The sequence below is a fragment of the Leopardus geoffroyi genome, chromosome D3 (assembly GCF_018350155.1).
Source record: "Leopardus geoffroyi isolate Oge1 chromosome D3, O.geoffroyi_Oge1_pat1.0, whole genome shotgun sequence".
Classification (NCBI taxonomy): domain Eukaryota; kingdom Metazoa; phylum Chordata; class Mammalia; order Carnivora; family Felidae; genus Leopardus; species Leopardus geoffroyi.
In genome coordinates this window covers 66,067,394-66,083,793 of record NC_059339.1, presented here as the reverse complement: position 1 = coordinate 66,083,793, position 16,400 = coordinate 66,067,394, and the positions used below count along the sequence as shown (strand labels likewise).

At 44.2% G+C, this 16,400-nt stretch overlaps 1 protein-coding gene across 1 annotated transcript in view; it reads left to right on the top strand.

Annotated features, from left to right (window-relative positions):
- The window catches only part of EPG5 (ectopic P-granules autophagy protein 5 homolog), a 109,497-nt gene that overhangs the window by 40,674 nt on the left and 52,423 nt on the right, over nucleotides 1–16,400 (top strand). The window contains exons 17-25 of the mRNA XM_045459072.1: nucleotides 2,032–2,172; nucleotides 5,234–5,378; nucleotides 5,604–5,801; nucleotides 6,190–6,300; nucleotides 7,777–7,899; nucleotides 8,815–8,981; nucleotides 10,074–10,295; nucleotides 12,106–12,229; nucleotides 15,963–16,107. Of these exons, the coding sequence (XP_045315028.1) occupies nucleotides 2,032–2,172; nucleotides 5,234–5,378; nucleotides 5,604–5,801; nucleotides 6,190–6,300; nucleotides 7,777–7,899; nucleotides 8,815–8,981; nucleotides 10,074–10,295; nucleotides 12,106–12,229; nucleotides 15,963–16,107 (1,376 nt within the window). The remainder of the gene's footprint in view (nucleotides 1–2,031; nucleotides 2,173–5,233; nucleotides 5,379–5,603; nucleotides 5,802–6,189; nucleotides 6,301–7,776; nucleotides 7,900–8,814; nucleotides 8,982–10,073; nucleotides 10,296–12,105; nucleotides 12,230–15,962; nucleotides 16,108–16,400) is intronic.

Below are 16,400 nucleotides of genomic sequence, written 5' to 3'. Positions count from 1 at the left end.
TCTGATGTACAGCCTGGATTGGGAACCACTCAAGAGTATGAGCAGAAGGAATTTAAAGGAAGGAGAGATCATTAGGGCAGGATGCCTGCGTGGAGGAGCTAAGCTTTGGAGAGGAGTCTTAAGTAGAGAAGGCGTCCGAGGCTAGGGGGCAGAGTGGTGATGCTCACCCTTGCCAGGTAACCTTGCCAGGTGACGGTGTTGAAGATTCAGCCTCGGACCATCCACTCCCCCACCCATAGCACCTGTGTGCTCTGAGCAGAGCCCTTACTGTATTGTAGTGTAATCGTCTCTCTCGCTCTTCTCATGCACTGTGTGCTCCTTGAAGGCAGGGGCATCCTCCTTTCATCAGTGTATCTCCAGAACTTGAACTAGTATATATTTGATTCAAGCATGAACGTGGGAAGGAGCACCAGGTGTCTGAGTGGGGAGAGGGAAGAGTGAGGAGTGATGAGGAAACACTCCTGACTGAAGCCCATGCTTCATGGTAGTGAACGGAGGTGATCAAGTAGGTCAGTAGGACTAGTGATGGACAGATTTGAAAGTCAGGTAAAAGAGGGTAGAAGTGATCCACTAGGACGAGGAGAGATCTTAATTAAGCACTTTGGGAGGCACTCTACATCTTTTCCAATAGCCCTCGTATCATTCTCAGGGTCCTGTACCTCAGTCATCTCATCTATAAAATGGGAATAATAATAGTACTGGACTTACTTTATGAGCCTTAAGTGAGTTCTAATTCACTGAACACGTTTAGCATATGTCTGGCGTGTGGATTCAGAGTGTAGTGTTCTGAACTCAATCATTTCATGCTTCTTCTTGTTTCTTCTATTCATTCTGGGACTGTAGTTCCTTTACTCACTGATAAGACTGTGTGTCTTCTCCAAACATAAGTATTTGTTCGGTGCTGATTACCAAATCCTGAATGGAGTGAAGATGGGAATAAAGAGTTTCTCTTTGGGGCTGAATTCCATCCACCACGGTCGTCTGGGATGTATGCATACTAGAATTAACTTAACAATCTTTTGAATGTGCTTAGGGTTGGGTGCAGAGTATGCAGCAGTATAAGTTGTATACGAATATAACATCACAGAATACAGAGAACAGTAGTCAAAGAAATCACCCAGAATCTTTCTCACCCTAATGAAACATTGTTTTGTTTTGTTTTTTGATATTTATTTTTGAGAGAAAGAGTGCATGCGCACAAGTTGGGGGTGGGTGGGGGGGGAAGGCAGAGTATCCAAAGCGGTCTCTGTGCCTACAGCAGCGAGCCTGATGTGGGGCTCAGCTCATGAACCATGAGATTATGAGCTAAATAAGCTGACGTCAGATGCTCAACTGACTGAGCCACCCAGGCACCCCTGGTATACGTTATTTTTTAATAATGTGATAATATTCGCATTGAATGCATTTTTCCAAAATTTACATAAATCATGTGTGCTTCTGAGTTTGTGATTTTAAACAGTTTTGAAAAGTCCATCTTTTACATGGCTCATCTGTCGTATGTTCCTCCGCATTTGAGATTATTTCTTAAAGATAGATTTTCTGAAGTGCGTCAAAGAGTAAATTTTTATGCAAATTGGTTTCAGAAGAACTTTGCCATTTTATACTAACAGAATGAACTCACTTTTGAATCTTCTCTTTGCTCTGCTACCTTGTGGGAATATGCAGACAGTGAGAGCCCCACGGCTCTTAGAAGAAGCACCATTTGGGAAGCAAAGTAGGGTAGTGGCAAAGTGCTGTGGACTGGAAATTTGCAAACCTGGGTTCTCATTTTGGTCCTCCAATAGGAAATTATGTGAATTTGGGCATGATACTTCACCTTTCTCACGTGTAAAATGAGCATATGGATGAAACTTAAGTTCCTTTGTGCTCCAGAGCTCTGATGCTAGTATTCCTGGGCTAAGTTTGGTGGTGCAGAAACGTGCTGGAGACCTGAGATCAACTGGGTAGCAAGTAGGCTGATGGCTCACTGGAAGAACGTCATTTTCTGAGCCGGCTGCCTTGCATGCTCATTGCCTTTGTCTCTTTCCATAGCATTGAGAAGTTCTGTGCAGAAGGCATCCCACTGTTGGGAATTCTGGTCCAGTCGAGGCATTTGCGAACAGTGGTTCATGTCCTGGATAAGATCCTGCCTTTGTTCTACCCTTGCCAGTATTACCTTCTGAAGAATGAGCAGTAAGTAGAAAACAGCCTGGGGAGTACAGATGACTGCTTGCAAGTAAAAGAGGGAATGATATAATTCACTGGTGCATTTTTTTATGAGGCAGAAAACTTCCTGTCTAGTATAGAATGCAGTTTGATGAACAGTGACTCTTATAATGATTCTTGTTTTATTATCATGAAAGATATTTCCATTTCTCATTTAATTTTAGATTGCTTATAGCTTATTAGCAGTTGAAAGGGAAGTTTCCATGAAACCTGGGAGTAGTGCTTCTGACACTGAGCAGCAAATGGCTTTGCCATTGTAACAGTAGCAGAACACATTGCTGTTAATTGTCTGTAGTATTACAAACACATAAGATGCATAGGAAGGTGCTCATCACATGAGACATACATAATCTTGTTGAGAAAACAAGACTTTTGAGGTAATTACAAAACTTATGAAGCAAAGTATTATTGGCAAGGCCACGCATGCTGTGGTGTATAGGTTGCATTCGCGTTGTGTGGTAAAAGTATATGGAATTTAGGGTAAAAGAAATAGCTGCTTGGGAGGGAGGGAATTAAGAATAGCGGGGCGCCTGGGTGGCTCAGTCGGTTAAGCGTCCGACTTCAGCTCAGGTCATGATCTCGCGGTCCGTGAGTTCGAGCCCCGCGTCGGGCTCTGGGCTGATGGCTCAGAGCCTGGAGCCTGTTTCAGATTCTGTGTCTCCCTCTCTCTCTGACCCTCCCCCGTTCATGCTCTGTCTCTCTCTGTCTCAAAACTAAATAAACGTTAAAAAAAAAAAAATTAAAAAAAAAAAGAATTAAGGATGGGGTGTTAATCAAGACTCTTAATTGCACATGATAAAAACCCGGTGCATGCTGGTTTCATCAAGAAGGGAATGTTTTGGCTCATGTGATTGGGAAAAGGGCTCATGATAACATCAGGTCATTCTAAAGTGGTAGTTCTCAGTCAGGGGTGATTTTGACCCTTGGGACATTTGGTAATGTCTCTAAATGATTTTGGTGGTCACATCCTGGTGGGGAGCGGGAGGCAGTGGATGGTTGGGCAAGGGGATGGTTGAGGGGGCGACTGGGGGAGTCTGCTACTGGTATCCGGTGGATAGAGGCCAGGGGTAGTGCTGAACGTCCTGCAGTACATAAGAGAGCCCCTCACAGTAAAGAATTAGCCAGCCTAAAATGTCAGTAGTGCCAAAGTTGAGAGACCCTGGATTAGTGTTTCTCTGTTTTTCTCTTATCCTCCTTCCCAGGTCCCTTGGCCCCGCCTCTCTTTTCAGTTTTTCCACTGCAGGTGTGCTTTTCTGCAGGGGAATGAAAAGTGTGTGGCTATAAAGAGAACTAAGTACTACCCTGTGGGAAGGGCCAGTGTTTTCTGTATCATTGTTCCTTGTAATGATCCCTGATTGGTCTGACCTAGTCATGTGTTCTCTCTCAGCCTGTCACTGTTCTGGGTGGTATTGACTAGTCCTAAGAGGAGGGTATAGGGATTCTGTTTTGAGGACCCCTCCCTCCCAGAATTGGCAGTTGGTCGGGGGGAGGGTGGACAGCTCCCTTAATGAAAGGATGTGCAGTTAGCAGAAGGGAGAGAGAGAGAAGATGCTCAGTGAACAAAAGCAACAGATGGCCGAAGCATATGACTTTATGGAAGAGGTGGGTTTCTAGTTGAGTTTTGAAGTGCATGTAGGTGTTGGGCCAGTGGGGAGGACAGGGTGGGCAGGGTGGGGCTTTTTCACTATGGGTAGGGGGTAAAAAGAGGGTCTGGAGGGGCCAGGCTGGGAAATAGTGAAGGCATAGAGAAGGAAAGAGAACTGCCAGTTGGGGAGCAGGGTAGAGAGCACCTGGCTGGGGCCTCGAGAAGTGTGAGCACAGGTGAATTCCTTGACTTTGCAGGGCCTCTGTTTCTTCATTTGCATAATGGGCTGTACACCTCGCATACAGGCTGGGTGTAAGGGTTAAGTGATATAAAGTACAATGGCTGGCACATTTTAGTAAATTGTTTTTAGATTTTTAAAAGATATTTTAAAATCAGATTGAATGGCTTCTATATTTTTTTCTCTAATCATTAAATTTTGAGTAACGATGACTCTTTCTAGGCTGTGTTTCAAATACTTCCTCTCTGTATCTCTCCCAGGCCCCTCTAATGCCTGCACTGGCTCTGTCCTCTGAACTTGTACAGCACTTCATTGGTACCTTTCCCGCCCTCACTTTTCCTCTTGACTAGGGTTTGGGCCTCAATTGGGCCTGCACTGTGTCTCCTGTGAAATGGGAAGGGTGTTCATTCACCAATAACAACTGCTTATCAATTTGCGCTGTGTGCTGCTGCTGCCTGTACAGCGGGGATGGAAGCAGGCCAGCCGTTGCCCTCAGACACGTAGGAAGTGATCACGTCCTCAGGATGCAGTTGCCAATTTTAAGGCCCATGGAGGAAAAGAACAGGGTGCCACGAGAGAGGTTAACGGGTTAGCTGTGTTTTAGATGGCAGGAAGGCTCGGAAAGTATCCTCTGAGGAAAGAACATTGTAGATGAGGTGTGGGGAGTGAGTAGAAGTTTGGCAGGTTAGGTGTGGGGGAATGTTTCAGGCAGAAAATCCAGCAGAAGCAGAGAGAGGAGGGAGCTGGGAACCCAGGAACTGAGGGCACTTCCTGACTGATTGTGGTGGGATCCCCCTTGTGCCCCTTTGTGCCCCTTCTACCACCTTGTAGGAAGTTGACTTCCAGTACAAGATTGTGGGATGATTTTACAAACATCTTGGCATTTGTTAGTGAGTGGGGAGGGGGTAAAGGGGCGCTTGGGGTGGTGTTCCTCTAATGCTCTTGAACTTGTACGTGTTTGTGTGTCTTGGGATCTCTGTTCTCTATACTTCTGCAGGTAGATAGAATTCCTTTTAACCCACCTTAAATTTGAAAACTTCATTTTTCTGAAGTTCTTAAAGATTTATTGAAAATCCTAAATAGAGCTTTGGCCTAAAAATGGGACCAATTTCATGTTTTTCTGTTTCCTCCTAAGTAATTAGCCACTGGAAATTTTGTTGACTTCTGATTGGAAGGTCAAATGCATTGTCTTGTGTTCTTGGCAGATTTCTGTCACACCTCCTTCTGTTCCTACACTTGGACAGTGGCGTCCCTCAGGGTGTCACACAGCAGGTCACCCACAAGGTGGCACAGCACCTGACAGGAGCCAGCCATGGGGACAACGTGAAGCTTCTCAACAGCATGATCCAGGTCAGGCCCCCAGGAGGCCCCTAAATACACCCTTGCCCACCTTCCCAATCAAGCACCCTAGGGTTAGCACATCTGAGTGTTGGTCATTTCAAAGCATTTGGCACAGTGCTTTTGGCCAAGAACATCGCAGATTTGGGCTTTGTGGTGGAGGTAGTCATTTTGCTGGTGTTTTAAAAGTGGGAGCCTGACTCTTACTTCCACATCACTTGAGCGCTTTCTCCGTAGGCCCACGTATCCGTAAGCACCCAGCCCAACGAAGTGGGCCCCGTTGCCGTGTTGGAGTTCTGGGTTCAGGCTCTAATAAGCCAGCATCTTTGGTACCGAGAACAACCCATCCTCTTCCTCATGGACCACTTGTGTAAAACAGCTTTTCAGCTGATGCAGGAAGACTGTGTGCAGAAGTTGCTCTACCAGCAACATAAGGTAAACCTCCTAGAGAATTTGTCTTTCGGTCATTGTCTAGATAGTAGCCTTCCCAGGATGCTCCCCCAAATGCACAGTTCTCAGTACTATTCTGGGGCCACTGCCTTTTTAAGCTTGGTCTTCTTGGTACCTGATCTCAGTAACCACAGTCTGCTAATGCAGATTCCAGGGAAGCTAAAGGAAAGGACCCCCCAGGAGGAGCCTTGCTCATGACATTTGGCTGTAATACGCTGCCTGTGGCTCTCACTGCTGGTGGACTAATTATGAAATCTGTGTCTTACCAGAATCTACCATCACAGTAAGATAATTGCTGATATGCTTGAAAAGGTCATTGATAAGGTTTTTTAAAAGCCTTCTGTCTCTGTTCCACATCCTGTCCCCTGTATAGAATGCTTTGGGTTACCACTGTGACCGGAGTCTGCTCTCTTCTTTGGTGAGCTGGATCGTGGCTGGCAACATCACTCCTTCCTTCGTGGAGGGCTTGGCCACGCCTACTCAGGTAGGAAAGCCCTTGCGGACCGTTGGTAATCTTTGCGAACTTTTAATGTTCTCATCCTTACTAATGTATTGCTAGCAGCTTTAAATAATGCTCATTTAGCCCTTGGCACGTGTAAGAACCCTCGTTTGTTTAATCCTCGCAGCGGCCCTCTCCTGAGGTTGCGCTGTTGCTGTTCCGTTTCACCAAGGGCTTAACTGAGGTTGAATGGAGCCGAGCAGCTGGCTCAGAATCAGACTGCTGGTGGTCAGTCCTGGTCTGCCCGGCTGTAGAGCCTGCCCGGCAGCACCGTTGAGGGTGGATGCTGGAGCCAGGCCGCCCGGGGTGCACACTCGGTTCTGATGTTTGTTAGTCCTGTGCCTTGGGCAGGGCTTACGTCACTGTCCTCAGCTTCCTCAGCTGGGTGCTGGCAGTACTGAGTGCACCTGCACGGGATGTACTTAGAGCCAGGCTTAGTACGTCACACGATGCACACGAGGCGTTGGCCGCTCTTGTCAGCGATAGCGGCCGCAGCAGCGCTTTCTTCATGACTACCACCTCTCCGGCTGTGAGTGTCGAATTATGGCCCTGATCCATCACTTAAACCAGCAGCGACATCCTTCAGCTTCCCATCATAGTCTTCCCTCCCGCTCTTCCTCTTAACTCTCGTGATCCAGCCGAAACACACTCCTTGCTGTTACCTACTGTGTCCCATGTGTTTCCACCTCTTTGCCTTTTCCTCACTGGTCCTCTTGCCAGGCATCCTTCGCCTCCATTCTCCACACAGAGCCGTCTCTGATATGTCCACCTCTGTGATCCCGCCCTCCCTCTGCTGGCTTCCCGGAGCACTGGACTCCTGATTCAGTACTCACCACCTCTCACTTCACATTGTGATTACTTATATATTAGTTTTGTCTCCTGTATACGAGATGGAAAATTTAAAAAAAAAATTTTTTTTTTAACATTTATTTTTATATTTTTGAGAGAGAGAGAGAGACAGAGCACGAGTGTGGGAAGAGCAGAGAGAGGGGGAGACATAGAATCCAAAGCAGGCTCCAGGCTCTGAGCTGTGAACACAGAGCCCGATGCAGGGCTTGAACCCACGAACTGTGAGATCATGACCTCAGTTGAAGTCAGACACTCAAGAGACTGAGCCACCCAGGTGCCCCTGAGATGGAAAACTTCTTAAGGGCAGAGCTCATGTCTGGCCGTCTTTCCTGTCCTTGTGCATACAGAACCTGCATGTTGCATGAACAAACATTTTCTTTTACTGAAGTAGCTTTTCCAAAGGAATTCAACATTTTTCAATGACCTTTTTTATCTAAGTGTATATCTGTGACAAGAACAGAGGTAGGTATAAAACTCTGTTAATTTTGGAAATTATAAATACTTGTTGATTGAGATATCTGGTAGAAAAGATGTTAATTTGTAGACTATTGGGATGTATTTGGTCTGAGTGAGCTGCTCATTCCCCTCGCTCTTAACCTGCTGTCATTGTAGGTCTGGTTTGCCTGGACAGTACTGAACATGGAATCCATCTTTGAAGAAGACTCCCAGCTCCGAAGGGTCGTTGAAGGGGAATTGGTTATAAACACTGCTTTTACCCCTGACCAAGCTCTGAAGGTGCAAATAGCAGTTCTGCATTTGATTGGGAGAAGGTGGTTCTCTGATAGATTTATCTATAGCTTTTAAACTTCTCCGTTTTCTTTCATTGTAAATGTTTAGAAAGCACAGTGTCCAAACCAGTGCTTAAAACCGTATAACTGAAGTGCATCCTTCTTTCCAAGGTTTATTTAGCATGAAGAGCCACATCGTAATGATTGAAGGCTGTGTTTTTGCGTGTGTGGAGGGGGTTGCCATTGTTTTATAGCAATTTCCAGTGTGTCTCATGTGCCTTAGTCCCCCGGAGAGCTTGTTAAAAATCAGATTCCTGGATCCCAACTTTCGAGATTCTGAGTTTCTAAGTGTGGAGTGGGACCAGGAATTTGTTTTAAAAACTCCCTAGCTGATCTGTAGGCTCACTGAAGCGAAAGAACACTGGGATAAAGCTTTAGAATGTAAGATCTATTTCAGGGTCTTATAATACAGATTTTGCTTTTGGGTTTCAGAGCCTGTCATGGAGTTTATCATTCTGGAAAGTCCTTTTCAGATCTAAGTTTTTAAGAGATTGATAACGTTTGGCAGTAAAACTGGCTTTTGGTTTTCCTATCATTCTGCTCCCTTCCACTGTGGCGTTTTATGTGCAAAGGCCTGGAGAGGCACAGAAATGAGATAAGACTAGGTGATGTGTAAGACACATTTCAATCTGGGGGCCTGGGAAATGTTTTGATGGAAAAAAAACCCCTGCCCCATATGTTTTGCTACCAAGGAGGTTAAAGTATTAGTTAGTGGGTCGGAAAGGTCAAGGTTCTATGACTTGTTTTACTTACTGAATTGAAAACAAAACGTTCAGTGTTTTCATTTGGATCACTTAGAAAGAGCAGACTGTTTGGAACTGTGATCATGTCATGGTTGCTCAAGGGCCCTCCTCTTTTGTAGAAAGCCCAGGCCCAGCTGAAGCTCCCCATCGTCCCGTCCCTCCAGAGGCTGCTGATTTATCGCTGGGCCCACCAGGCCCTTGTCACGCCTTCTGATCACCCTCTTCTGCCTCTCATCTGGCAGAAGTTCTTCCTCCTGTATCTTCACCGCCCAGGACCGCAATATGGGTATGGTTCCCCGTGTTGTTTTAAGTGTCTGTGAACCTGTTCTTGACTTGGCACTGCTCTGATGCTCTGTGTCCTCCGCCGTGGCCTGTAAGTTAGAACCGTTCTTTGACCTACGACTAGCAGTGTCCCTCTCTCCCCTGTTTCACACTTATTAGACTAGACCATTTTTTTTTTAAATTTTTTTTTTTTTCAAAGTTTATTTATTTTTGGGACAGAGAGAGACAGAGCATGAACGGGGGAGGGGCAGAGAGAGAGGGAGACACAGAATCAGAAACAGGCTCCAGGCTCTGAGCTGTCAGCACAGAGCCCGACGCGGGGCTCGAACTCACGGATCGCAAGATCGTGACCTGGCTGAAGTCGGATGCTTAACCGACTGCGCCACCCAGGCGCCCCTAGACTAGACCATTTTTGAGTTTAGGGTATCTTATGGCAGCTCTTTCTTTGCCATCCCCTGTACCCAATGGGGTGAAGACAGTTCCAGATACCTGGAACCAGGCAAGGTGTAGTGTAGAGCCTCTAGAGCTGCAAAGGGAGGGAAACTGCTCCACACAGACTGCTTGTGTGACTCTTGGGAGCCCGTCCAGGCGGACTGCTGATGGGCATGACAGGTGTGAACAAAGGCCTGGCTGTGCCCGGCAGCCCTTGGGCTGGGAGGTGTCTGCCATTTCCACTGGGTCTGAAGGGACTCTGGTCGGCTGGAACTGTCCACTGTTCCCGACCATATTCTCGGACTCCAGCCCAATTCCTAGCTCACCGTCACTCCCTTAACTCCGTCCATCGGAACATACGGATGTTGGTTATTGGGCACTTCTGTTTTCTACCAGATTTTAAGTTCTTCTAGAGCAGAGACTGTCTTTATTCAGTAACCGCTAAGTGGTGGTAATACCTTAAATTTGTGTAGTATTTCATTCTTTTTAAAACTGCTTTCATATATACCGTGTTGTTGGAGCTGCATACTAACCATTGAGGTAGAATAATAGATATTAATTCAGTGTGGGATATTTATAACCATTGACTTGTTAATTGATTGTGATTTTGTGCCACATAGATCATGTTGTGTTGATCTTGTAATCTATGCTTATATTTTTTAAGGTTACCCATAGATGGTTGTATTGGAAAAAGGTTTTTTCAAAGCCCTGCTCATACCAGTTTGTTGAGAGAAATGAAGAGGCGCCTGACTGAGGTGGCTGACTTCCACCATGCTGCGAGCAAGGCCCTCCGCGTTCCAGCAGAGGGCAGTGAAGGGCCGCCTGCTGGCCAGGCTGGCACCCCTGGTTACCTGACTTCCCCAGAGCTGCACACGGAGCTCGTGAGGTGGGACATGGTTATTTAGCCATTTATGCTGTGGTTTGCAGCACAGGTACTGTGCCGGAACAGTTATCTGTGTTACAGACTGCCGGGTGCTGTTCTCTCGGCCCCGATAGGATGTGGAGGGTGGCAGTGACCAGGTTTGCATCTCGTCATGCTTCCTTTTTAAGTTCTTCATGAGAAGAAAGTCAGCAGTGTGGATCTAGCTCTATCAAGTGCCCGGAGTCCGAATGGAAGGCCTTAAACCAGAGGGCTGATATCCTCTCTGTTTCTCTATGTAATACTGGAAACAAACCAAAACAATTGATCATAGCAGGTAAACACCTAGTAAAGCCTGCTAGGACACTTCTTTAAAGGAAATTCATGAGCAAGGCAGGGTTCTTTAACGGAAGTCCAAACACCTCTAGGAATCTGCCTGGGGTAAGGTAGGATCTAGTAATCACCCAAAATTGCTTCTAAAATCGGGTACAGTATGTGTGTCCCCCCCCAGACGTTAAGAACTCTGGAGTAAGGTTGGTCCCTTTCACGCTGTTCCTTTACCTTTCATTTATAAGCTTTCTGTAAACCAGGTATTAGTCTTCTAAATAAGACTTAATAAAAATGGCTTCTAATAATTAGCCCTGAATGCAAAATGTCTTGGTGAGGAAGCCCAGGGTTTTGATCCAGCACTGAGGCTTCAGGCTTGCTTGACCTAAAAGCCCTTTGGGCTGTCTTTCAGCCTTTGGAATGATTTCTGCCCTCATCTTGCTTGCTTCTTGAAGGAAAACTTACTTTTAGCCAGGCTTACGCCATGGGGAGGCTTAATCTTTGAACGTTTAAATCAGCCAAGAAAGTTTGATGTGCCCTTCCGCCTCTCTTAAATCCCCCTTCCTTTGGCATGTTGGTAAAGTAGCCATCTAGCTGCATCAGAAGCTGGGAGAGAGCTCTGTACCGGCCTCTTGCGTGTGAGAGCCTCAAAGTCCTGTCCCTGCCTCTGTTCCTACGCAGACTGCCTCAGAGGTGAAGGAGGTAGTTTTCCATGTTACCGAGCAAAGCCAAGCCATGCCGCCTCCCAGACCCCACCCAGCAATTTGGGTGCCACAGATTCCTCTAGTACCTGTTGCTGTAAACAACTGCTTAAAATACTGGTGATCTTAGCTCAATGGACTGTGTTCCTTGTAAAAACAAAGGAAACATCATTAAATTTTTTTTAAAGTTTCTACTGGAAAATGGAGATTTTTTTTTTTTCCTTTCTTTTTTTAGCTGGGCTTTGTTCTGTTCCTTCTTAATAGGAGCAAGGTGTACACATGCTTTGAGTCCTCTTTGTGCTCCCTTGAAGCGGGAGATCGTCATTGAGCCTGAAGTTGGCAGGTTTTTCCATTGTAGTAGTTTAAGATGGCTTTTAATGTCTTCTCTAAAAGATAGAAAATGTGTTTATTTGAATGTTAGTTAACCTTTTCCAAACACTGAGGCTCACCGACTGGATTGCCCAGGAAAGAAAAACTCCAAATTCAGATCCTAGGTCTGTGTTAAAATCACCTTCTCTGGTTATTTTTTCCTGTACGTTGTATTTACCCCTGATTTAATAATAGAGTTCACAGAGCCCTTTCTTTACAGCCTTGTTGTAGCAATTACTGCATGAGATTGTAAGGATTTGTGACCTCCTCCCCTGCTGGCCCGTGAGCTTCTTGGGGGCTGTGGTGGTGGTTGGAAGCATTTTCTGTATTCTGTGCTTTTTACTTTTATGTAGTAGTGACAGTGTTCCTCGACATGTAAGAAATGTCATTTGCCTGCATGTCTTTTGTATTTTATATAATTACGTTTTTTTTTCTTTTAGGCTCTTCAATGTATATATATTATGGCTAGAAGATGAGAATTTTCAAAAAGGAGATACCTATATCCCTTCTCTACCAAAGCATTATGATGTTCACAGGCTAGCAAAAGTGATGCAGAACCAGCAGGTGATACTGCAGTACTGTCTCTCTTAGCATATCTGTGATCGAACATGTCACAGTCATAATCTAATGTTAAATCCACTTACTGATACGGAAATGGGTCACTGGCATGTTCAGGAGGTGCAGTTGGGGTACAGCCACTGTGGAGGGCAGAGGATGCCAGATAGGTGAAGAGGGGTTACATTGTTAAAGGCCATGTATGCCTTCCTAAAGAATTTGGATTTGTTCCAAAGTATTTGTTTGGAGAGCCGTTAAAATAGTGTGAGTCATTAGATAAATGGGTGAATTTAAAATATGTTGAAGAAGAATCAGTAGGATCAGGAGGAATTTTAGATTAGATACACAGGTGGGATTGATACTGTCATAGGATTGTTTCGATGTAAAGGACAGCCAGACTTCTAGAGTGGGCAACTAGAGACACTGTTTACAAAGATAGAGGATACTGGAAGAGGAGGTGCCACAGGGGCTTCAAGGAGAACGGTGTACTGGGCATTTGGTAGGGAGGGAACGCATAGGTCTAGAACTTTGGAGTGGGGCAGTGTAGGAAATATGTTTTTTTTGTTTGTTTTTTTTACTTAAGTCCACGTTAGGTAGCATATGGTGCAATACTGATTTCAGGAGTAGAATTTAGTGGTTCATCACTTACATATAACACCCAGTGCTCATCCCAACAAGGGCCCTCCTTAATGCCCATCCCCCGTTTAGCCCATCCCCCACTCACCTTCCCTCCAGCAACCTTAGTTTGTTCTTTGTATTTAAGAGTCTCTTACGGTTTGTCCATCTCTGTTTTTCTCTTATTTTTGTTTCCTTTCACCTATGCCACTCTGTTTTGTTTCTTAAATTCTACATGAGTGAAATCATACGATATTTGTCTTTCTCTGACTGACTTATTTCACTTAGTCTAATACACTCCAGTTCCATCCATGTTGTTGTAAATGGCAAGATTTCATTCTTTTTGATCGCTGAGTAATAGTCCATTGTACGTATGTGTATGTGTGTGTATATGTATACACACACACACCCCACATCTTCTTTATCCATTCATCAGTCGATGAACATTTGGGCTCTTTCCATACTTTGGCTATTGTTGATATTGTTGATATAAACGTGTACCCCTTCGAATCAGCACTCCTGTATCCTTTGGATAAATAACCAGTAGTGCAATTGCTGGGTTGTAGGGTAGTTCTATTTTTAATTTTTTGAGGAACTTCTATACTGTTTTCCAGAATGGCTGCACCAGTCTGCATTCCCACCAGCAGTGTAAAAGGGTTCCTCTTTCTCGCATCCCTGCCAACATCTGTCGTTACCTGAGCTGTTAATGTTAGCCATTCTGATAGGTGTGAAGTGGTACCTCATTGTGGTTTTGATTTGTATTTCTCTGATGATGACTAATGTTGAGCATCTTTTCATGTGTCTGTTTGCCATCTGGATGTCTTCTTTGGAAAAGTGTCTTTTGCCCATTTCTTCACTGATTGTTTGCTTTCTGGGTGTTGAGTTTGATAAGTTCTTTATAGATTTTGGATACTAACCCTTTATCTGATATGTCATTTGCAAATATCTTCTCCCAAGGAAGTACGAGTTTAATGGTAGTAGAGCATCTAGATTGAGAGGAGGACTGAATGGAGCTAGGGCCCCAAGGCATAGAGAAATAAGGCTGAGAATACGGAGCCAGAGCAGCAGGAAAAATAAATAGGCAGTCATGGACTGAGATCCTTTGAGCGCAGTTCTGTGTTCATCCCTCTTTGTCCTCTACACGCCACGGCCTTATCTAAGAATCTGCGTGTAGCGGATGACTGGTCAGTGTTTTTAAAAATATTAGTCATAGTGTCTTGGTTCTCTGATAATTATCTTGGCTTCCCATCATCTACAGAATTAATACCGTTCTCTTTTTTTTTAAGTCTTTGCCATTTGATTTTATAGCTCCAATTTTTATCTGTAGTTCATGTTTAGTGTTGTTCTGTCTTTTTGTGGTTTTCTGAGACATCTCTGCTTACCTATCGTTAATTCTCAGTATTCTTAATCATTAGCCTCTGTCAACAGTTACTTAGCACAGAGGCAGACAAGGTGATAGTGACCGCACTGAAAGGAGATGGGTGTGCACAGTAGGAGGGACTGGTACAGCACCTCCAGCAGTTGTCTGGTGCTTCTAGGTTTCAGACTTGTGGTCAAGATGACTTTGGAGTTCCTCTCCTGAGTCTGGAATGCCTTGTGCCATGGTTGGTTTGGAAGTAATGATTTAGGACTTCATGGCAGTGTGCCCATTACAAGCCAGAGATTTGTAGGTTTAGAGGAATCTTTTAAACACTTAAGATCAGAAAGAAAAAAAATAATCATCCACAAAACCATAGTCCATAGCTGATCACCTTCCTACTACTTGGTACAGTTTTTAGTGATCATGGAGAGCTGACATTTCTTTTCATTAAAGACAGTCTCCCATTCTAATAATATGTATTGATCATCAAAGTGAAGTATGTAGTTCAAAATACGCAAGATAGTTTATTAGAGTGTAGGAAGAGAATACTAAAACTTCTATGTTTTCTCATTTTATTTATTTTACCTTTTATAATAAATTCAATCATACAGAAAAATAGAATAGCGTAGCACACATGCCCTTCTCCCCCTGCCCACTGTGTACCGGGTGTCTAATTTTATCTATAGCCCGTTCACTCCCTTCACCATTATTATTTTGGAACTAATTCTAGAAAGCATTTGATACATGAAGATTTCAAAAGATGAGGATTAAAAAACTATTATAGCCCAATAGCATTTATATCTGAAAAATATTAAGAGCAGTTTCTTAGTATCAAATACTGAAGTTGTGTTCAAATTTCCAGTTACCTCATAAATGTCGTAAAATTTTTATTTTTATTTTTATTTATTTATTTATTTTTTTTTTAAATTTTTTTTTTTTTTCAACGTTTTATTTATTTTTGGGACAGAGAGAGAAACAGAGCATGAACGGGGGAGGGGCAGAGAGAGAGGGAGACACAGAATCGGAAACAGGCTCCAGGCTCTGAGCCATCAGCCCAGAGCCCGACGCGGGGCTCGAACTCACGGACCGCGAGATCGTGACCTGGCTGAAGTCGGACGCTCAACCGACTGCGCCACCCAGGCGCCCCTATTTTTATTTTTATAGTTGAATCAGGATCCTCATTTTGCAGTTGGTTGACAGCTCTCATAAGTCTGTTTGATCTGTCACTCCTCCCTTACTCCTTTTTCCCCCTGTAGTTTGTTGAAGAAACTGGATAGTTTGTCCATAGAGTTTCCCCAGAATCTGAATTTTGCAGATCGTTGTAGTATGGTTTAATATGTTTCTCTGTCCCCTGCATTCCTGTAAATTGGTATTGGGACCAAGGGCCCAGATTCTTTCTAATCCAGATTGTTATTTTCAATATATTTGTTACCTATCTCTTTAAAATTTCTGGGTTTTAACTTACTAGCTCAGTAGTATTTGTATACAGTGTATAAATATACAGTTGGTGGGGCCATTAAAATTATTTTTTCTGTTCTTGGTGCATCATCAAACTCCTGCAAAGATTGCTAGTATCCATTTTAGGACATGATCCTTCTTAACACTGGAGAACTTGGTATGGACCACCTCGTGCTGAAACTTTCTGGTCTACCTTTTAGTTAAATATATAATTTTATATGTGAATATATGATTCATCTGTGAAAGTTAAAGTCCTATGTGAATATATGATTCATCTGTGAAAGTTAAAGTCCTATGCTTCAATTCTAGGATCTGTGGATGGAGTATTTGAACATGGAGCGCATACGTTATGAGTTCCAGGAGACTGTTGGTCTGTGGACACAGGCCACACTTGAGTCCCATTCACCGCCCTGCAGTTTGTCAGTGCAGCTGGACTTCACTGATCCTTTGTTGGGTGAGCTGTACCACCATCATCCCCCTTGAGTGAATGAATGAATGAATGAATGAATGAATTGAGGGTTAAGGTTTACACAGTGTATCCCTCCAGTGAGAATTGTTTTTTTAGAAGTTCATTGTTACCTTGTCTGCACCTTAGGGTTAGGTTCAGCAATGAGTGAGAGAAAACTTCAAAACAGTAATGGTTTACATAAGGTGCTTTTTCTCCCATAAAAGAAGTCTGGAGGCAGGCAGTTCAGGCAGTAGCTTTAGAGTCGTGGCCTAAAATGTTGCTTGAGAGAAACTTGAACA